Source organism: Pongo pygmaeus, chromosome 6 (genome assembly GCF_028885625.2).
Source record: "Pongo pygmaeus isolate AG05252 chromosome 6, NHGRI_mPonPyg2-v2.0_pri, whole genome shotgun sequence".
Classification (NCBI taxonomy): domain Eukaryota; kingdom Metazoa; phylum Chordata; class Mammalia; order Primates; family Hominidae; genus Pongo; species Pongo pygmaeus.
In genome coordinates this window covers 97652801-97677068 of record NC_072379.2, presented here as the reverse complement: position 1 = coordinate 97677068, position 24268 = coordinate 97652801, and the positions used below count along the sequence as shown (strand labels likewise).

General features: G+C 35.6%; 1 protein-coding gene across 1 annotated transcript in view; it reads right to left on the bottom strand.

Moving 5' to 3' along the window:
- Positions 1–1723: 1723 nt before the first annotated feature.
- GNAT3 (G protein subunit alpha transducin 3) overlaps positions 1724–24268 on the bottom strand; it is a 51733-nt gene continuing 29188 nt past the window's right edge. Inside the window, exons 4-8 of the mRNA XM_054494806.1 lie at positions 20156–20313; positions 15562–15690; positions 5605–5734; positions 5262–5415; positions 1724–1978 (exon numbers count right to left, since the gene is read on the bottom strand). Of these exons, the coding sequence (XP_054350781.1) occupies positions 1788–1978; positions 5262–5415; positions 5605–5734; positions 15562–15690; positions 20156–20313 (762 nt within the window). The 3' untranslated portion in view covers positions 1724–1787. The remainder of the gene's footprint in view (positions 1979–5261; positions 5416–5604; positions 5735–15561; positions 15691–20155; positions 20314–24268) is intronic.

Sequence of the window (24268 nt, the reverse complement as noted above, 5' to 3'; positions counted from 1 at the left end):
AAGTGCTGGGATTATAGGCATGAGCCACCGCTCCAGGCCCAGACATGCTTTAAAAGTATGTTTTGCAGGGCCAGGCATGGTGGCTTACGCCTGTAATCCCAGCACTTTGGAAGACCAAGGCGGGTGGCTCATTTAAGGTCAGGAGTTTGAGACCAGCCTAATCAACATAGTGAAACCTTGTCCCTACTACAAATACAAACATAAGCCGGGCAGTAGTGGCGTGCACCTATAATCCCGGCTACTCGGGAGGCTGAGGTGGGAGAATCCCTTGAGCCTGGGAGGCAGAGGTTTCAGTGAGCTGAGATTGGGCCACTGGTCTCGAGTCTGAGCGAGAGTGAGAACCTGTCTCAAAAAAAAAAAAAAAAAGTATTGCAAATGGTAGACAATTTATAAAAAGAAAAAAATCACCTGTAATCTTCATAAATAACATGATTTAGTTTGTAAAGCACCAACTTGGTTTTTTAAAAAGTAAGACTTTGACCATTAGAATAAAATATGATAGTTAGAATGGACCATACGGTACCAAGGGAGGAGCTCAACATTTATCTTCTAAAAATCTTCTTGTTCTTCCTTCCCACTTCTTATTCGCAAAACAAAAAACATATGAGTGCTAAAACATTAAATTATTTTTCTCTCTTGAAGTCCAGAGTTATCATCCCAAAGCCCATGTGGTCGTCAGTTGTAATAATGTTCCATGCAAATCTGGAATAAAATGTGGGGAATGGGCCTTCCATTAAAAACTATTATTCACTTATAAAGCCTCACATTGTGTATGTGACCGTATACTTCCCCCTCTCTTCAACCAGGGTAGTGCAAAAAAAAAAAAATTAATTAATTACTGAAATTTTCAACTCCAAGAGTGAATTCAGCATTAATGATTTTTTTAGAGAAAATAATGTAAGAGATAAAATTGAATATATTTATTTTGCAAATGTAATTTCATATTAACAAAGAAATGTATAGAGAACATTTCATTTGTAGCTGCCTAACAGAGGGGTAATTGACTAATAAATGCCTCATGCCCTTTTAAAATAGACTTTCCAGGCCAAGAGCCGTGGCTCATGCCTGTAATTCCAGGGCTTTGGGAGGCCGAGAAGAGAGGATCACCTGAGGCCAGGAGTTCAAGCCAGGCTGGGCAACATAGTGAGACACTGTTACTATTAAAAAAAACTCACAAAAAACAAAAAACTTAGCTGGGCATGGTGGCATGCACGTGTAGACCTAGCTACTCAGGAGGTTGTGGTGAGAGTATCGCTTGAGCTAAGGAGTTAGAAGCCATAGTGAGCTATGATTGTGCCACTGTACTCCAGTCTGGGCAACACAATGAGACCCTGTCTTTAAAAAAAAAAAACACAAAAAAGTCTCTACAGTACTGGCATGGTTACATTATCAACAAAAATGAATGCCTCTCAAAATCTGGCCAATGGAAATAATATTATTCCATATTTCTTCATTATTCTATGATTAAAAGTAGTCCACATGTAGAAGTTTATTTCCAAGAAAATTCGATGTCATTGATATGTACTGTTACAGTTACCAAAATATATCAGTTTTTAGATATAAGGACATCAAAGGCACTCCCATTCCCCATGTCCCAAAGAAATTTAAACTTATCCAGATATAGATGATAATACATAAATATTTTTGTGGGAAAACTTTTTGCTTTACAATGCTAGTTATATGTCTAGATAAGTTAATGTCTATTCAAACTAAACACATCACACAGCACCTTTTCTTTTATATTTTGAAAAGCATGCATGAGCAAGAGTGGAAGAGAAAATGGTTGATTAGAAAAGCCCACAGTCTTTTAGATTCTCTTTGATTATTATATCTGTAACTGCATCAAACACAAACTTGACATTTTGGGTATCAGTAGCACAAGTCATGTGGGAATAAATTTCCTTATCTTCTTTTTTTAAATTCAGGTCTAGAAACTGGTTCTTGATGTAGTTTCCTGCATCTTCAAATGTATTTGGCCCTTGTTAAACAAAATATTTGAAGAAGTAAAGATTAATCGTATGTTACAAAGAATAGGCTATAAATAATATCAGCAAGTTTTAGGATTTTACTCTGATATAGTAAGTATTGCAAAATCATAAAGGCAAGGGTCAATTATCAGGGTGCTGGGAACTATGCTCACCCCTTTGGGAGCTCCTGGTGGCTAAAAGGTAAACTTTCCATCAAAAAGCTCACAATACAGTAGAAATCCCAAAATATTTATAAAACAAAGTGAGTGATACAAACTTACATATATATCAAACACTGTGTGTGTGTTTGTGGGTATGGGTATGGGTGTTTTTATACAAATTAAAAGAAAAAAATATGGAAAAGGTAGATGACTAGGGCGCAGAAGGAGATGGTATTTGAGCTGGACTTTGAGAGGTAGCTACAACAGAGAAAAGTAAGTGAAAACAAAAAAGTGAAAGTGAGAATTCTACCACTAGACTTGAGGGTAGGGTCGGGAAACAGACTGAGCTTTGAAGAATCTACTTCGATAGAAATGAAAGATTTTTTGTAGAGGAATTGTAGGAAATCAAGTAGAATAGATGTTATGGGCTAGATTATAGACTATGTTACTAACAAAACAAAGAAGTTAGGATGCGATATAAAAGGCTATAGAGAGGTACTCTTGACTGATGTGTTATATAGCAGTAATACAATGAAGGATCTGCTTGAGAACCTTCAGTCCAATAGCAGGACGTACAATGAATCAGTTGAGAAAAGGTAGAAATAAAACAAGTAGGCCAAAAAATACAGGACTACTAAAAATGATCTGTTGATGGGCTTTATAACACAATATGCTTTATGAGGACTTGACACAGGATACAGCAGTAGCATAAAGACTTTCTAAAGAAATAAGTCTTTGTTTCCTACTTTATTGTAACTGGAAACAAAATTCCATGAGGGACAAGCTTTAAAGCTTAAAATCCAAAACACTGGCAATACCAAATTCTGGTAAGCGCATGGAGTTATAGGAGTTAATTGCTTGTGGAAATGCAAAATAGTGCAGTCACTTTGAAAGGCAATTTGGCAGTTTCTTACAAAGCTAAAGATAGTCTTACCATACAATCCAGCAATCACACTTCTAGGCATTTACCTAGAAACTTATGTCTACACAGAAGCCTGCACATGGATGTTTATAGCATCTTTTTCCATAATTGCCAAAAATTGAGAGGAACCAAGATGTCCTTCTGTAGCTGAAAGGATAAACTGTGGTTCTTTTAAGGAACAGAATATTAATTTAGAAATAAAAAAATTAGCTATCAATCCATAAAAAGACATGGAGAAAACTTGAATGCATATTGCTAAATGAAAGAAGACAGTAAGAAAATGCTACATGTTATATGATTCCAGTTATATTACATTCTGGAAAAGGCAAAAGGATAGAAACAATAAAAAGATCAGTGGTTGCCAGGAGTGTGAGGAGGGAGGAGGCATGAATGGGGGAACACAGGGGATTTTTAAGGCAGTGAAGCTGTTCTGTATAATACTGTAATGCTGGATACATGACCTGCATGTGGCAAAACACATAGAACTGTGCGATGTAAAGAGTGAACCCTAATTAAATGATGGACTTGGCAGGGCGTGGTGGCTCACACCTGTAATCCTAACACTTTGGGAGGGTGGGTGGATCATCTGAGGTCAGGAGTTCAAGACCAGCCTGGCCAACATGGTGAAATCCCGTCTCTACTAAAAATACAGAAATTAGCCGGGCGTGGTGGCATGAACCTGTAATCCCAGCTACTCAGGAGGCCGAGGCAGAAGAATAGCTTGAGCACAGGAGGCAGATGCAGCAGGGAGCTGAGATCGCGCCACTGCACTCCAGCCTGGGCGACAGAGTGAGACTCCATCTCAAGAAAAAAAAAAAAAAGATGGACTTTAGTTAATAATGTAAAATGTGTTAATATAAATTCATCAATACAATTCATCAATTGTAACAAATGTACCACACCAAAGCACTTCTCTAATAATAGAAAAAGTGTAGGAGGGGACGGGAAAGAAAGTACATGGGAACTCTTTGTACTTTCTGTTGAAACATTTCATTTCTCAGTACACTAGAGACTGCTCTAAGAAATAAGTCCTGTTATGTATATAATATAAAACCTTTAATTATGAGTTTATATTTAATTAGTAATATTCAATATATTTGAATATTATTTGTAATATGCAAAATATATTATTATATTTAATCACATGATAAATGTATGACTATATTATAAATATTTATAATTACAGAAAAAATATATAAGCCCTAATTGTAGGTTGACCAGTGTAAGTATTTGTTTTGATAAAATGCCATGCTCCTAGCAACATCTGGGCAACCTTACACACCTAAGTGGTAAAACTGGATTTGTATTTTTGTTTAAATCATAAATATGGCTGGGCGCAATGGCTCACACCTGTAATACTAGCACTTTGGGAGGCCAAGGTGGACAGATCACTTGAGGTCAAGAGTTCAAGACCAGCCTTGGCAAACATGGTGAAATCCCATCGCTATTGAAAATACGAAAATTAACTGGGCGTGGTGCTGTGCACCAGTGGTCCCAGCTACTCCAGAGGCTGAAGCAGGAGAATCGTTTGAACCACGAGGCAAAGGCTACAGCCTGAGTGACAGAGCGAGACTCCATCTCAAAAAAGTAAAATAAATTTTTTTCTTATGTAATTTTATTACCAATGGAATATCAAACTATTTACAAAAAAAAAAAAAAAAATTCTTTCTGAAGGAGAAACAGCCCTTCTGTGGGATTTCACATTTACAATTGCTGACTAACAGGATTAGCACTAAAATTCCAGGATCCACGAAAACCAGAAAATGAAGATGTCATTATTCATTCTCAGATTCATTCATGCTACTTCTCTAGAAACAACTCAGACATTGAAAAGCCTCTGAGATCTACTATAGCATTACAAGGTTTCAGTAGGAAATACATTAAAAATGCCAATTTTGAATAAGATTTGCATTCCTGTTATAATTTTGAAGACAATTCAGGTTCCAATGTCATTTGATAAAGTCTATAGAGTAGCAACCCTGGTCCATCTAACCCCCTCCAATTCATTTTATTAGGGTTTTGCTTTAATGTAGACAATGTAGAGAGGGTTCTTCTTTATTTGTAAGATTTTTTTTCCAGTTTGGATCATAAAGATGACTCAAAAATGATCATAAGCCTCATCCTCATAAGTATTAAATGCCAAGATCCAGATAGGAAATATATGTTTATAGAAAAATGTATTTCTATGGAACTAAAAGAAAAGAATCTTACCGGTGTATTCTGGAAAGCAGATACTAAGATGCACCTTGGTTACCTTTTCTTGAAAGATATCTTTTTTGTTGAGGAACAGGACAATGGAGGTCGTTGAAAAATACTTGTGATTACAGATACTGTTGAACAGGTGAAGGCTTTCATGCATTCTATTCTATTAGGTATCAGAAATGAGAATGGGTAGGATTATTATTTGCAAAATGTGAACGTTGAGCATCATGAACAAGGATCTGGAACTAACATAAATCTTTGGCAAACCTTCATGAGTTGGGCGATGTGGTAGTACTACTGAAAAGCACAAAGATTACTTTGAACCCTGGCTTTGTTTTTCTTTTAGACTTACCACTTCTTCGTCTTCCACGAGGACCATGTCATAGGCACTAAGTGCAGCACAAAATATAATGCATGTAACTCCTTCAAAGCAGTGAATCCACTTCTTTCTCTCAGATCTCTGTCCACCTACATCAAACATCCTTTAAGAAAACATCAAATGAATAATAAATCTTACAAATATCCTCCAAAATGTGCATTGAGGTTAACATTTAGAGGTATAAATGGGTGATCCCATATCTTCAAAAGGTATTCTTCTGACTTTTATTGATTATAAAACAAAATTTATTTGGTCAAATGGATGCTCAAGGACTACAGAGAAAAAACAGTCTTTTAAAATTGTCTCTGTGCAAACTAGAGTAAAATAATTTACACACTGACTTTGAGAAACTGGGAAATTTAAAAGAGTTTAGAGTTTTAGTATTATACTTCATATTTCACATATGAACCAAGTAAAGATATATAGAACTCATATTCCCCAAATAATGTACTAATGCAAAATCACTCCATTAAGTAGTAGACTAAAAGAGAAGATGCTCACAATATTGAAAATAATGGTTAAGAGTTCAATAGTTAATAGTGTGGAAATTTAAATTTGGTGTTTATAAAGAATATTATATGTGCTACTAATTACCAAATAGCAGTTTCAGGCTTGCAAAATAAATGGAGGAAGGGGACCAAAGTTTGACTTTACAGTTATATTATGTGAAAATTAACCAATACATTTGATTTAAAAAAATTAACATTCTTACAGAAACAAGGATGATAAATATGCATTCAGACATTTAAATTGTTCATCAACTGTTTTGTTAGTCCATAAAAACAACCTTAGTGTTTTTCAGACTTCGTAAACTGGAGTTTTATTTATTTCTTTGTTGAAATTACTTTTAAAGTATAAATTACCTTTAAACTATAAAATGTGTTGGAAATAGAAATAGTTGAGATCATGACTTTCATGTTCCACATCACCAGTTGTAATGGATTAATCTTAATTTAACACACCTAATAAGAGTTTACTATTTGTCGGGCATATAAGCACCTTATAGCAATTAACTCATTTAAACCTCTTCAGGAACTTACAAGGTAGGTACGTTTAGCATTCCTATTTTTTCAGAGGGGCCCTTAAGCAAATTGCCTAAGAATTATTATTTCAACTGATATTTGTTGAGGCTGCTATGTACCTGGCACCATGATAGGTTCAGTAGTTTCTGTGGCTATGATAGCTATGCTGTGAAAGTTAACTTGCTAAGTCTATTTACTTAGAACAGAGGTGCACAACTAGTACTAGCACCTGCAGTTGGCTCTCAAACCCTCACTAGTGGACAGAAATTATCTTCCCTGTGGAGTCTATCCTTCTCCCAGGCCAGGCAGTAGTTCTATGTTGTAAAACAGGTCACTGGGCAAAAAATTTAAACTCCCTTCTTCTGGGAGTTTTCATTCTTTTCTTTTAACGAAGATAATCACCTAATGCGTTTCAGATGTAGTATATATATGCTCCATTTGGTCATATATGAATATATTGTGGATCACTTTTTGGCAAAGAAATGTGATACTGTGACTGAACAATGATGATTAACTTATGGATTTGGGGGACCTGAGGGTAGAGTATACATTACTAGGTTTAAACTCCTGGTGGGCTTTTCAAACTGAAACCACCCTTTTTAACCCCACCCACGGGGTTTTTAACTCATAAGGATTTCCATAGTCCTAATCTCTTTCACTCTAATCCCCACCTCAGAGGGGGAAAAAAAAAAAAAAAAAAAACCCTTTCCATTGCTTAATGACAAACCAGTCATGGAGCCAGGACAAAGAGTAATGGAATGTTTGTGCTAAGGGAGCCCAATGTGCCATTTCCACAGCAGTGATGGCAGGGCTGTAGGAATTGAATTTTAGGATGCCTCAGGTAAGTTTTCTCCACTAAGCAGAACTTGCATTAGTCTTGCCAACCTTTGTTTGTAGTCTCCTTTTCCCTGCTTTTATGCCCTATTATGCCATTTTCTTTCATTCTGATTAATATTTGTATTCTTTTAGTCACATTTTCAATTAGATTATATATTGTTAGATTCTATTCACATCTTAAAAGTCTGAGAAACTCCTCTCTTTAAGGTGACTTTGTAATTGCTCAGATTTCCTGCATAATGACCAAATATTTTACCTCAGAGAAAAATCATCTTATTTCTCTCACGCTAATAGTTTCGTTTTTTGGTGTGTGTGGGGTTAATGATAAAAATAATAGTAGGAATTAAGATATGGGAACTCTAATTTGTGGGTCCTATAGGGGACATAAACTCCCCAGGAGGAGGAAAAAAAGGGAACCTCATATACTTCCTACGTATTTTATTTTCTACAACATAATGTTCTCAAATGGCTTTTCCCCAAATCTGAAACATTTGAAGCATCTCTGAGATGAAAATCAGAGTAACAGCAAACTCATTGGCTATGTCTTAATTTTCTCTGATGAGTCATCTTCTTTGCAGCCTACGAATGATGTGTTAACAGGTGTAAGAGGTAGCTATTCTCCTCTTCTGATAAATATGTACAACTGTGATAAGTAACAATTGCAGGAATAATACCTTACAGTTGAATAAAAGTCATATTGGAATTGTGTGCTCTCCCTGAAAAATAAATTCTAATCCATGGCCTTATGTTCCTCATAACAGTTCTTTGAAGGGAAAATACTATTTACCCATTAATTTACCAAAGTAAAGAAACTGGCCTTCGAGAGGCTAAGGTGGTTTGTTCCTAAACTCGCAATTAGTAAAGGATAGAACTCATGTACTGTGACCTTTAGCCCCGTGCTCTTTCAGCATATCATGCAGCTTCTAATAAACATGTTTTAAGTGGCTTAGCTTTCTCCCAAGGAAGAGAGGACAAAGATTGCTCAGTCTTAGCATTTTGTTCATATAGATAAAATGGATTCTGAAAGTCTATCTTAGGTTGAATGCTTATAATCGTCTCATTTTATGACTCATTTGATAAACAATATTTTTGTGTGTGCAGATTGATGTAGGAGACATAGGTCCAGGGAGCATTGAACATTTCTCTAATGCCATCTGCTATTATTGAACTGAAATGCTCATTAGCAAATCAGACCAATAGCCAGAGTTTTGTTTTTGTATTGATTCTCTTGGACACTATGTTAGCTCTAAGACTAGTTACATTTTGTTTTGCTAATATTGTAGTCATTTATTTTTCATACTTTTCAGTTTTAGCGTTTCCCCAAATTTTAATTTAGTCCTTATTTTATGGAATTGTAAAGTATTACTACCTATGAAAACAATTTGGAGATCCCCAAACTGAAGTAATTGCTTATATTTTTGGCTGAAGGAATATTCTCCCTTATGCATAAAAATCAAAACAAAACAAAAAGCTTTATTGTGACCATTCTGTGAGAGACAAAATTAAAATCAGAGAAAACATGTATATTTGCTGCCTGGAGTTTTGGATTGGTCAGATATAATAGATTATTAATGAGGGAAATGGACATGCTTGAATACTCTTAACTCCCTGAATAAAATACTAAATCTTAACTTCCATGATGTTACATGGAACTTACAGTACTCATTTGGGATTTTGTGTGGGGTTTTTTGGTCTTATTTATTTAAATTTTTTTTTAAGGAGGGATAATATGTATTTTGTTATTAAGTCTGACATTTGATGGAATTTTTAAAGTTAAAAAATTTAAATAACTAATATGTATGATGTAGCTAAAAATTGACAGGCCAGGCTTTTAAGTGACAGTTGAACACTGATTATTTGTTAAATTGCCCAAGGCATTAATACAGGGCAAACCATCAGAGTTTTATGGCTTTATATTAAACAGTTGACTCAACTGTTTTACAGTTCTAGTAAGCAGTTTTACAGTTTTACTGTTCTAGTTTTACAGTTCTAGTAAGCAGTCGGCAAAGCTTTGAGCTTTATGGTTTATGTTAAACAGTTGGCTAAATATTGGATCACATGAGATTATTCATATTTCACATCAGAATAGATTATCATAATATAATCTACCGCTTATAATTCTTGTAAAATTATTATATAATCTAGGGTAGCTAAAAAAATCAACAATGCTACTGCAGCTAATTTATTTGTTAGATGTCTTTGCTTATCCTATAAGCATGTACTTATCTTTGAAAAATCACTTTCTGACATTCTCTACTATGTATATGATTACATTAAAATAAAACCCAGTCTGAGTAGGAATTTATTTTAAGGTATTCTATTGAATGGGATTTATTCAAGATGTTAGTCTCTATCACAGTTGTTATAATTTCTCATCATGGTTACATATGAGACCAGGTGGATCTGTGTCTTCACTACACACCCATAGCAAATGATCTAACCAATCTTTCCCTTGTTTCTGGTCTTGGAAACAGAGAAGGGTAGATACTGGCAGACAGGAAGGATGTGCACAGATGTCTTACTAAGTCTCTTAAATCCTCACAATTAAAAAACAGAATCAAAAGGATGTATAACTGTAAGGGAGCCAAGGTCTCCAAATCATCAGAATCATTAATACCGTTATATACTTTCTGCTAAATGTGTGTGTGTGCATTTGAAACTTCAAATGCCCACTAGATAATTCTCCAATTATTTAATAATGTAATTCATAAAGCCATTACAATAAATTCTGTCACTAGAATCAACTAAGTGTCATATTTTATAACTTATTATTTTGATAATACTAATCATAAACATGCCTGAAACAAATATATAGTATATATGAGTTATTGCTCTATGAGATCTTATAAAGACCAGCAAAGCCAAATTGAAAGGTAGCTGCTGGATGGACAGCCAGATTCACTCCTATCTGAGATGATGCATATGCCACACAAATGACCACGATATACACAATTCAACGTCATATCTCAGGAAAACTGTAGTTTATTTTATATCATAGATCTGCTCAAACATTCTTATAAACAGTTATGGTAATTTATGAAATCTAAAGCTCTGTGTTGTAATAATTGTTAACCTTTTTTCCTTAGCTCCCATATAGTTTGAAGTCCTTTCAATTCTGTTTTTCCATCATGGAAAAATCAGGGAGAAAGTTTCTTCTCTATAATTGTTTGCTAAATCCCTGTAAATACATGTCTAAGTTATTTGTTCTGAGGAATTATTCTGTAACAATAGGAGGGCTCACATTTGCTCTGCATTTTCCACTTACATAGTACATTAATGTCTATAAAGGTAATTTATTTTATCAGTTTGACAGTTGCAGTTCTGGTTTGATAAGAACTCTGCAGTAATTTCCATTGAATTAGATGATACACAATTATGATACAGTACATTGGCAGAGATAATTTTTCATTTTGGTGTTCCTATGTAAAATTTTAGAGTTATCTAATTTAATATGTAAATTGAGTCTTTGGTTTTAAATAGTCATAAGACGTCTTATGCTATGTGAATACAAATCAATGCTAATGTAATATATTTTAACACCTGGGCACTTGCTGAAATAAAGTTGGAAGGTACATTATTTTTATACTTCCTATTTTGAAATACTACAGAATTGTACACTCCAAAACCCTGTGCACTTTTGGACTATCCTATTTAGCACTTGAAAGAAAAGCTATTTAATGGTGAGAATTTATTAAAGGATTAATATATCTTAATTGCTCTAACAACTTAAAACTGTACTTAAATAATTTTAAATAGCTCCTCAAGAAAAAAAATTTTAAAATATTTTGTAGCAAAATTTAAATATTTCCAAATTTTATTGTTTAAATAAAGATTTGTTTTTAGAAAAATTCCTTGCATTGGAGTAAGGAGGTACTGTATCTTCCATCCTCTTCCTCACTGAAAATGGCTTTAATAACATTGTCTTGAGTCAGAGGAAAAGCAAAGACCCTTAAGAAAACAAGCTTGAAACCTGTTTTAGTATATAGTGAAGAGGTGGTAGTTGCACAGTAAAGAGAATCTTCTTTTTTTTTTCTTTTTTTGAGACAGAGTCTTGCTCTGTCACCCAGGCTAGAGTGCAGTGGTGGCGTGATCTTGGCTTACTGCAACCTCCGCCTTTTGAGTTCAAGCGATTCTCCAGCCTCAGCCTCCTGCATAGCTGGGATTACTGGGGCGTGCCACCATGCCCGGCTAATTTTTGTATTTTTAGTAGAGACGGGGTTTCACCATGTTGGCCAGGCTGGTCTGAACTCCTGATCTCAAGTAATCCACCCGCCTCGGCCTCTCAAAGTGCTGGGATTACAGGTGTGAGCCACCGCACCCAGCCAAGAGAATATTGTGTCAAAATAATTTCTAGCTGGGCTTCACAATCCAATTCACAAACACCTTACATTTTAGCATTGATACTGTAATAGAGAATTAGCAAAACCCTCCTCATTGCTTCATAAGGATCAATAATATGCAAAAGCAAAATAGCTCACCTTCCCATATGATTTAAGATAGTGCTTCACAAAATCACAAAACTACAAAAAGACAGAGGAAAATGACTATGTACCAAAGGGCGTCTGGAGGTCTAAACTGAAGAGTCCTAGTGTAAGAATAAAATGTATTTTAAAATTAATATTTTATTTTAAACATTAATGCAAATGTTATATTCTACTCTATGATGGTTAATACTGAGTGTCAACTTGACTGGATTGAAGAATACATAGTATTGATCCTGGGTGTGTCTGTGAGGGTGTTGCCAAAGGAGATGAACATTTGAGTCAGTGGGCTGGGAAAGGCAGACCCACCCTTAATCTGGGTGGGCACAAGCTAATCGGCTGCCAGCACAGCTAGAATATAAGCAAGCAGAAAAATGTGAAAAGGGAGGCTGGCCTAGCCTCCCAGCCTACATCTTTCTATCTCTGGGAGGGCGGCTGATGTGGTGGCAGTACCAGCTGAGGGGCGCTGACGCAGAAGAAAGATGTAGGCTGGGAGGTTAGGCCAGTCTGTCTTTTTGCATTTTTCTGCTTGCCTATATTCTAGCTGTGCTGGCAGCCAATTAGATTGTGCCCACCCAGATTAAGGGTGGGTCTGCCTTTCCCAGCCCACTGACTCAAATGTTAATCTCCTTTGGTAACACCCTCAGAGACACATCCAGGATCAGTACTTTGTTTCCTTCAATCCAATTAAGTTGACACTCAGTATTAACCATCACATACTCATAATTAAGTTTCAAAATTTTATGATTGTTTAGATTACTTGGTTCAGAGTGAAATAGATGTCTCAGAAAATGACCATGATTTTCTGAGGATTTATGTGTTTATTGGCAGTTGTCTTGTACCCTGGTTTTAGAAGCACTGACTTATAAAGGACCACATGACCCCCCAACTTAAAGATGGTTCCCCAAAAGGCTGTCATTTTATCTTCCCTCCCGCCTTCTCTCTGAAAGAGATTATAAATGACCAACAACACTGAAAAAAAACACTCTACAGAAAAATGGTTTTCACCCCAATTTATCTAACAACTCATTAGTGCCATACAATGTAAGGAGTGTGGTCTTTGAAGACAGAAAGATATGCATTTTAATTCCATCTCTAGCACTTCTGTGAAAGACCTTGGGGGAAATCTTTTATCTCAGTTTAGCCTCCAGTTTTTGAGGCTATCCAGTTAGCCTCAGGATAACCAAGATTGCTTATCCTGAGTATGGATAGCAATACTCAGCTCATGATGCTACTGTGCAAGTATAAAGATTGTGTATGTAGAGTGTTTGGCATAGTGCATTTACTCATTCAGCAAAAACTACCTGCATTCTTACTCCGTGCTAGCCACTATGATAAGCACTGGAAGTAGAGCTATAAATAGACATGGCCCCTAGCCTCCAGGAGCTCAGGGGCATATGAGATAGAAACAGAAACAAAAAGAGAAAACTAATAAAGAAGCAAGGCAATCTCATATATTGATATTTTTTTTTAAAAGGAAAGCAGTGTGATGTATCAATATTGCAGTGGCTATGGCTCACCCTGGCTTAGCTAGTGAGAGCTGTTTATTTGCATTTCTCCTCAACTCTGCATTTAGTGACATCACCTTGGTTGACTGAAATTGTCCATGGTGGGGTTATTTGCACCAGAAAAATCAAAAGCTACAATCAGCCAGCCCTCCATTGCCTTACTGCCCCAGAAACCCTGCTGTTAAACATTTATCAGCATGCTGCAGGGTATATAGTGACAGGGATAAGCATGGATGGTACATAGATAAGATGGTTATGCCTCCATGAGGATATGCATTTGATTTTGGAACTTAATGATAAGAAGGAGATGTTTCTTGCAGATTCAGGGGCAGAGCACTTTAGGCAAAGAGACTAGCAAGTGCAAAGGCTTGAAATGTTAAAGAACAGATATATAAACAAGATAATTTCTGAGAGTGATCATTTTTGAGACAATACCAAATTGGTTGGTATTGTAGGGAGTGACTTGGGTCGTGAGCTTTTAGGTATTCAACAGGTAACGTTACTTGTCCAAACCCGTTTATGGTCCAGACAATCTAGGACACAGAGAGTTCTACTGGCTTATGAAAGGTAAGCTACATCAAGTTATAACTCTCTACTAGGACTTTACTTCATTTGATCTTTACAACAAACTCATTAGGCAAGCAAGTAAAGAAAAGGTTAACTGTGTTTCTTAACTCCTACTGCTAATTATTAGATAACCCGGAATTGGAACTTTGGGCTGGGCAGCCTCAAAGGCCCACACTCAGTTCTAGTCTGTTTCAGTGAGACATCTGGAGAAAAGAAAGGAGAGTAAGACAGAAAAGGGATAGTGTCAAAAATGCTTTCACTGGTGTGGGAGGCGCAGAGGGGGAGAAACAACTGGACTCAGGGCCTCAAAGGAAAACCCAGAAACTGGATCAAAGGTGAGGAGTCTGAAGAGAGTAGCTGCCAAAAAGAACTATACAATAGTGAAGCCAAGACTGACGACAAACTTTTCCTACATTTGCCAAGAGAGGATGTTGATCCCAATCGGTGCAGTCCCTTTACCCTGGTTTAATCTTTGGCTTATCTTTCAGAAAATTAACTATTTGTGGGCCTAAAATTTAGATATGAATTTTGAAGAGTTTTTTCCGTATTAGTTGAAAATATACTATCTACATAATAGGTATTCTACTTAGATATTTTATATAACACATACTTTAAAATATTTGAAGCTTTTATCTTACTAAAATAAATTTATGATGTTGATTAATTACCATTTTCTTACTTTTTCCTCACAAATGGATATGAATAAATCATGCCACTCTATCTCCAGTTTTTTACTCTTTAAGATTATTCTCATTATTTGATACATGAGTAATCTTATTAGTTATATTTTTATTGATTTTTGTCATTACTAAACAATGCAGCTAGAACCTGCTATTAATGTTTAATATTCCATATTGTCCACAATCCATACAAAAAGGTATTTAAATATTAAGGGATATTTTCTAACATTCTAGTATGGGTTTCCATTTCTTGGTATAGTAAATGAGTGATTTTGCAGTAGAATTTCTAGGAAGCTCTCAATAATATAACAACAATGAAAATAATGATTCATTTTCATACTCAAAACATAGTTATAAAATATGCCCTGTTATTGCAGTAAATAGTATCATATTCAAATAATTCTCATCTTGGTAATTTGCATTTTTTAAAATTAAGGAAACAGATGTTATAGGAATATTTCAAGCAAATAGGAAAATAGAAAGACAAAGGAAATAGGATTCCTGGCACCCATTTCTTGTATATTATTTAAATACATTTTCTTTTTTTTCCCCAAAGTACAGTGCCAGTTTTAAGCATGAGGAAAGTAAAATCTAGTCCCCACCTGCTAAACCAGAAGCATTTTAGCCTGGAAGGAGGGATGAGGCTCAGGATGAGAGGTTGGGGTGAGAGGCTATAGGAGGACAGTAAAGGACAGTGGTACTGAAGGTAAACTAGAGCTAGTGAGTACATCCAAGGATTATTGAACCTGAACATGGGCTAGAGCTTTTCTCCATGAGGAAATATTAAGCCTGATGCATACTTCTGTCCACAGTTAGAAAAGATATTTGATCATACCTGAAGTGCAAGTCTTTAAAGGAGAATTGAGTTTCAATGATTCCAGTCGTTTTCACTCGAGAATGGAGAACATCTTGTTCATTTGGCACATACCCAGATGCTGTTATTCTATCTAAATCATTAAGGTAGCTAACAAAGACAAAATTATATATGTGTATATATAATACATAAATACATATATATGTATATATAATACATACATATATGTATATATACACACATACATACATATATATGTGTGTGTGTATATATATATTTTTTTAACTTTGCGTTTGAAGAAACCAGGATTCAGTACAAATGAATTTTTAGTGTAGGATCTATTAAAAATGATAAATTCTAGACAGTTGCTTTCCAAACTCTGCTCATCAGAATTAAAAGTTTGGTAGCTAGAATGTTGCAGAACTCAGAGTGCTGAATGTGGCACACAGCTGACCCCTAGCGTCCTCTTCTAAAGGCACCTAAATCAACACTGCCTTAATCTGTATTTTATGTGGTTTATGTGATAAATTTGCTTGTATATGGATAGGAGTATGAAAGAAAATTTCCGTTTATAGTGCCTGGATCATTACAAAACTAAAAGCTGCCTTATAGTGGTAGTGGCTAGATTATCCTCGAAATTCTGGAGTTTGAATTTAGGCATTTTCGGTTTTATGAGAGTGATTGGTTCAAATGTACTAATTTGAAGGTTGGTTGTTATTTTTGCATGAATTTGCCTCATCAAGACTCAGCCATTTCCATTAAATGCCATTGCAATATCTAGTTAGCTCAATAAAAGAAGTACCATTTGTCTCTCTTCCTGGTGTATGCTGGAAGTGACTCATGAATTTGCAAACCCACCCTGATCTGGCTCTCCTGGGGACAGAAGGGTAAACGTACCCACTGTCCCCACTCCCACCTCCTCTTCCATCAATGCATCACTGTGTCTTTACCCCTTCCAGGAAGCTATATTAAAAATTCCTAGTATTATCAGGCTGAATATGGTGTTTTTTTCCCCTCACAGGATCTAGGTGTGGTGATGAACAGGAATAAGTCTAATTAAACTGTGTATGCTATAACAGTCTGCTAAATTAGAGGAAAAGAAACCTGCTCTCAGCTTCCTGCTCTCAGCTTCCTAACTCTTGAAACGAGATAATGTCTTTATACTAAAAAAAAAAAAAAAAAAAAAAAAAAGTGTTTTATTGCTTCAAAAATAATTTGAAAATCACTGGTCTAAACTTTTGATACTAAGCTTTTAGTGGCTTAGCAATATCACTATTTCTGTAAAAGTTTCAGATACAAATAGTAAGAGCATGGTAATGCTTTTATGACAAATTTCACCATTACACTGAACCACATTTATAGAAAGATAAGATTGAAGCGCTTCTATCGAGACAGAATTTGTGAGGTAGAATCCAGCTGAATGTTAGGCAGTGTTAAAAATTGTTTGTTCAGTGATTAAGCTGAAAAGCTGTTATGCCTTAGCACCTAGCACAAAGATTGAAAAAACAAAATTATTTTATTATTTAAAAAAATTCATTATTAATATAGGTAATTTATTCTTGGAGGATCTTTTTCCTTTTAAGCTGAAACAAATTAACGGTGGACAAGTGTCCCAAAGGGATTTCGGCCAAGAGTAAAAATCACACCTCAGAAACACATAACATATATAATATGAAAATTTATCACCATTGCTTTATTCTAAAAAAGCTTAAGTTTTCTTTTGAAAAAAGAGTGAAACATCAAGATGTAAATGTATTGGAGAAAGTACTGGCAGAATTTGCTAGTGTATTTATTTTCTATTTTGGCAAGCAAATCCCTCTGTGAATTTTCTATTAACTAAGCCTGCATGTGTGGTAGGTGTATTGTTGGTCAGTTAGTTCATTCGGGAGTAAAAAGAAAACAAAACAACCCAAAAGTATACCTACCAAAATAAAGATTAAATTCATTTCATGATAGCTAAATGAAAACCTTGGTAAGGACACATTTATTTGAATGTATGAATGATTTCAAGCAAAGCAGAAGCATTAGCAGACTGACAAATTTGCATTTAAAATGCTTGTTTAAATAAACAAATACGGAATGTGGGAGTTCAAGCCTATAATCTAAAGCTTAGACCAAATAGAGGCCCTTAACATATATGAATCTAATCATTTAAAAGTACTAAATTCTTTTCCAATTATTTAAACTAGTATTTTTCCTGGTGAAGTCTATGGTAATTCTTAAAGCACGTGGAATTTTAAAGGCACACTAGATGGCTGCAATTAGCAAACCACGCCATCAACTAAAATGTTTCCTCTGATTATCCCTGCCATACCCCTCTTCTTTCAATTTGCTAGAACTGATGAGGTTATGTTGCCAACTATGGCATTCCTTTCCCTTATTCTGCTTATATTCACTTTTTTGTTAGCCTTCACTTGAAGGATCTCTAGATTTGAGAAAACAAGAAGTATCTTACTTTTACCAAAAAAGTGTTAGAGACCTTGCTCTATATAACGTATATGAAATAGACCCACATTGTAGTACCAATCTCATTTTATATCTAGTTTTCCAATGTAATTCAGTGTTTGAAAAAAAAAAATCTGCTCTTAATTTCTGGAAGAAAGCAATGACCATTCAACTACCTTTCTCAGCAAGCTTTCCTTTTAAGGACACCTAAGAGCAGAAAAAAAAAAAAACACTTTATTATTATTATTACTTTTTGTTTATGTATGAAATTTCTCTGAGACACAGGGAAAATGAGCTTTCCTGTTGTTGTTCTATTGCACCTGCAGTAATCTGGGTAGTTGAAAGCTATTACAATATGGACAACATTTACAAAATATATGCAAATTGATATTGTTTAATTGTTTTTAACTTGATGAACAGATTTAAAATTTTACTATGAATCTATAATGGAGTAGATAGTCTCACCGTAAAACATACTTTAAGTATTTAAATAAAGGAAAAAGCTAAAATTAAATACTAGAAAATACAATAAAATGCCATTTATTTTCCCATTTTAACTATGTGGTTTGTACAAGACTAAATATATTAATAAGAGCCCACTTTAATCTTTCTTTCTGGCTCTCTACCCAGAGCTTTACTAAGCAAGATTTTATGGAAATATTCCACAATTCAGCATCTTACTCATTGTGACTACCCTTACCAATGAATAGTATAGAAAAGCAATGTTTTACTCCACTGCAGAGATCCCTTGTACTATTAAAATGTGATAGGTGCTGAGACACTTATGAAAAGTTATTTAAGTTGATATAATCACAAAATGAGACTCATTCTCTCCATCAAAGAGCTAGGAAAAGCTCTTTCCTCCAAAAGCAATGTGCCCTTTGAAATCGGGGTCTAAAATAAAGATGAATGAATAATTACAGAAAATTTTTTCTCTAGAGTTTATATAGCTTATTTTCTCTCCGTAATCATTCTGTCCATCAGTGATTAAAAATCTGAAGTGTCATGCAAGCTTCACTGTTCTGTCCTTAACTGATCTTTTTAATTTGTTTCACTTTTACGTTACTGTTTTGCTTTTGTTTAATTAAATGATGCTAGCAGCTTCTGTTGGCGGGGGGGAGTTCATCAAAAGAACTATATTTACACTTTTTCACACATATGAATGAACGGAAATAGAAAATGAGTAATTAGATTGTATTTACATATGCACACATCTTGCAGGCATATAGTGGGGGGCTATGTTAGGAACCACTTGCTAAAAGAATTTTTTTGGGGGGTTAATTTGGTGACAGGGTCTTGTTCTTTTGCCCCAGCTGGAGTGCAGTGGTACAGTCTCTGCTTACTGCAGCCTTGACCTCCTGTGCTCAAGCAATCCTCCTGTCACATGCCACCACACCTGGCTAATTTCGTATTTTTTTTGGTAGCAACTTGGCTTTGCCATGTAGCCCACGCTGGTCTCAAATTCCTTACCTCAAGCTGTCTGCCTGCCATGGCCTCCCAAAGTGCTGGGATTACAGGCGTGAGCCACTGTGCCCAGCACTAAAAGAAAATTTTAAATCACTTTGATAATGAAATTATAAATAGTATCACAAGCCCCTAATTTCCTTATGGTTAATTAATGCTAAATGGATGATACAAGCAGTGAAATTTATAGAATTTTTTGAGACTCCAAAAGAATCTCCTAGTATACAAGTATTTTGGAAATCATTTCATTAATTTCTTCTAGAATTTTGTATCATGGTCATCAACCCAATGAGCCAAGGCATGTATCATTAATGAAATTAATCTAGGAGATGATTTCACTAATATGAATAGAGATGAAATGAATAGCCCAAAACCTCAGTGTGCATGTCACCAGTCTTGTGTTAGTGTGAAAGGCTATGCATAATGGTTAACTCTTTTTAATCAAGAGAAGATATTTGCAACATAGAATCTTCTCAGGCAGTTTCAAACTTAGTTATTTAAAATGTTCCCCTGGTTATATTTTCTTAAATCTCATTATGTCACCTTGTTCATTTTCATTTCTCTTCAATTGCTTTTTATTTTACTATAACAAAATGTAACACCATTTATTTTCCTCATTTGAATTTACAAATGCAAAGTATGCAGGATTATAATTCTTAATTTTAAATGTTTTACCTCAAATTCCCCTTAAAATGAATTCACTTACTAAGCTGCTGAGTCATTGAGCTGATATTCAGATGCCCTTTCAAAGCAGGCCTGAATTCCCGGATCTCTCCACAGCCGTTTTATTACCTCAGCCAGTTGAGGCGTCATGCCACCATCTTCCAGGGTATTTGCCATTGCATAAAGTTGTCGTTGGTCCTCCTAGAACAATATTTTGGTGAGAATAAGAATGTATTATTTGGAATCACATATTCTATTTTCTAAAAGAGTATTTTACTGGGATAATTTTAATCTTATTCCTTCAGCTAATAATTCCACCAAACATCTTTTTAAACCGTATTGAGGTAAATAGAACTCAAGTTTTTCATGGCTGTATGATGTCCAGAAGAGTTCTCCTTTGCAAAAACTATAAAATATTATGTGAAGAAATTAGCATATTTTGAAATATGTCACTGACTTCTGAATGTGATATCAAGAAGGATAATAATACTTTGCTGTATTCATACTAAGTTTGCAAAAGGTCTACATATTATACCAAAGTAAAAGAAAAATTAACCTGACTTAATCTGGTATTTTCTTCTTTTTTTAATCATTGCCATGAATTTTTCTAGAAAAAAAAAAGCCAAGTAAAAATTAGACTAGACCGGGCATGGTGGCTAACGCCTATAATCCCAGCACTTTGGGAGGCCGAGGTGGGTAGATCACTTGAGTCCAGGAGTTTGAGACCAGCCTGGGCAACATGGCAAAATTTTTCTCTACAAAAAAAGTAGTCAGGGATATAGTGCACGTCTGTAGTCCCAGCTACTTGGGAGGCTGAGGTGGGAGAATTGCTTGAGCTTGGGAGGCAGAGGTTGCAGTGGGCAGAGATTGCACCACTACATTCCAGCCTAGGTGACAGAGCCAGACCCTGTCTCAAAAAAGAAAAAAAAAATTAGAGTAAAAATGGAAATAAATTCATTATTCTAAAATTGTATTTTTTCAACAAATTAATATATAATATTTTTTGTCATCGGGTTACCTCCTCGTAATCATATAAAGAATGGTAAACATTTGGATCCACATAATATTTTTGAACATCTCTGTAGATATTGTTGATTGCATATGCCTTTGGAACAAATCAGTAGGACAGAGGTGAGAGTTTTTTATGCAAAGCAAGGAATTATTGTCTTAGTCCTGTCGGGATAACATTTGGAGGTTACCAGCGAAGAAGGAAATAGAAGTTTATTGAGTAAATACTATAGTCTGCAATTTATTTAAACAAATAATCAACATAGCTTTATGACAAATCATTTTTTTAAAGATTAAGAGGTTGAGTTTCAGAATAACTAAATTGACTGTGGTAATAGCCCAGGCAAATGGAGAAGTCTGAACGCAACCTTGTTGTCAGCCTCCAAAACTGATATCTTTTTTAGCTCATAATCCTCCTAGTGCATATTATTACAATTTACAAAACTGCACGTACAATATCTCACATAATCCTCACAACCATGAGATAGACACTATATTTTCTCCATTTTACATGTGAGGAATCTAAAACTCAGAGTTTTAGAAACCAGTAAACCAGTAAATACAATAAGCATCAGAATAAGAGTCAAACACAAGCACATTTTGTGCCATGTCAGGCTGTTACTGTTACAGGAAAGGGGTCCCAATCCAGATCCCAAGAGAGGGTTCTTGGATCTCACACAAGAAAGAATTCAGGACGGGTCCATAGGGCAAAGTGAAAGCAAGTTTATTCAGAAAGTAAAGGAATAAAAGAATGGCTACTCCATATGCAGAGCAGCCCCGAGGGCTGCTGGTTGTTCATTTTTGTAGTTTCTTGATGATATGCTAAACAAGGGGTGGATTATTCATGCCTCCCCTTGTTAGAGCATATAGGGTAACTTCCTGACATTGCCATGGCATTCGTAAACTGTCATGGTGCTGGTGGGAGATAGCGGTGAGGACAAGCAGAGGTCACTCTCATGGCCATCTTGGTTTGGGTGGGTTCAGGCCAGCTTCTTACTGCAGCCTGTTTATCAGCAAGGTCGTTATGACTTGCATCTTGTGCCAACCTCCTTATCTCACCCTGTAACTTAGAATGCCTTAACTGTCTGGGAATGAAGCCTAGTGGGTCTCAGTCTCATTTTCCTCAGCTCCTATTTAAGATGAAGTTGCTCTGGTTCAAATGCCTCTGACACTACCAATGAAGTATGTTCAATAGGAACTTGCTGCTTTTCTGATACAATTCAGCTTATTATTATTTTGAAGTGACTACAGTTTTTTTCTACCATTTTATCAAAAATCTGCTCTTTGTATAAAAAATAAGGATATGTCACTTATTGTTAAAGAGACACTGGTAAGGGTAAGAACAGAAAACAACTTATTCTTTCTTCACAATCAGCTATTATTGTTAAAAGTTAACTCATTAGATGATCATTGGTCCACATATTCAATGTGTAAACCAAAACCAAAATTCTAAGTCCTCCAAGCAACAGAATTCTAAGCCCCGCAACCAACAGAAATCGCTCTTGGCCAACAGAATTCCAAAATAAACCTGAAAAACTAGGTCAGGCTGTGATAGGAAGGGTGGGGTCAGACATGCCTCATTAGGCCCTCCTCCCTTTGGAATTCAGGCATAACTCACCCGCATTAACATTAAAACAGAGATCTTAGGACTGATAAAACAGACTCTTTATAGCAATAAGATTCCAAATTCCAACCTGACTCCAGTATAGAGCAGGCCCTGAAATAAATTATTTTACCCCCAAATATATTTTTTTGGCATATATAAAAGAATAAAAGAAAATAACAACAAAATAAAAGCTGTCTTTTGTCGGGGAAATTTACATTGTGTAGAGAATCCCCTTCCCTTTTCAAGGCCTTTTCTGATCCTGGTGAGATTAGCTGAGAGTCTAGCACTTTTTAAAGGTCTACACAGGAAATATTTGCCGTCTATTGCCTTTAAGGGTGTCACCTATGAGGCTTCATCTACATAATAAGAACCTTGGTCTCCACAGCCTCTTAACCTAGAGACTCCTTTCTATTCATTCCAGGGCTTTAGACAATAACTTAATTCTTTCAACCAATCAGAAAATAACTTAATTCTTTTCAACCAATCAGCAAATGTTTGAATCCACCTATGACTGGAAGATCCTGCTTCAAGTTGTCCTGCCTTTCTGGGCCTTGCATGTATTGACTGATATCTGCCTGTAACTTTAATCCCCATAGAATGTATAAAATCAGGCTATAACTTAACTACCTCGGGCATATGTTCTCAGGACCTCCTGAGGCTGTGTCATGGGTCATGACCCTCACATTTGGCTCAAAATAAATCTCTTCAAGTATTTTACGGAGTTTGGCTTTTTTGTCAACAAATGGCCAAATCAAGTCTCAACCTGATTTTCCTGCATCAACATAGGATAGATTTTTAAAACCCCATTTCTCTGTTAAATGGATATGAAAGAGAACTGCAAGTTCAGTGAAATATGCTCTGGTCACTTTCACTAGCATCGTGCTATTGGCTCCTTCCACTATTAAAGTGCTATTTAGGACGAATGATGCGATAAAACAACCACTACACAGTTTTATCCCTAAGGAGAAAAAATTATACATCTTGTCAGTGTATCTTTACAAACCAAACAGATAAACTGTTTCATTTCTTTCTTTTTTTCTTTCTTACTTTTCTTTCTTTTTTTCTTTCTTTTTTTTTTTTTTTTTTTTTGAGATGGAGTCTTGCTGTGTCACCCAGGCTGGAGTGCAGTCACACAACCTAGGCTGACTTCAACCTCCACCTCCCACTTTCAAGCGATTCTCTTGCCTCAGCCTCCCAAGTAGCTGAGACTACAGGTGCACACCACCACAAGCGATTCTCTTGCCTCAGCCTCCCAAGTAGCTGAGACTACAGGTGCACACCACCACACCCAGCTAATTTTTTTTTTTTTTTTTTTTTTTTTTTAGTAGGGTCAAGGTTTCACCATGTTAGCCAGGATGGTCTCAATCTCTTGACCTCATGATCTGCCCACCTCGGCCTCCCAAAGTGCTAGGATTACAGGTGTGAGCCACCATACCTGGCCTTCCTTTTTTAAAAAAATATTCTATTTTTAATTTCAATATACTTTATTTGTAGAGATATCATGAATATAGTTCTAGTTTAAACACTTAAATATTACAAAGT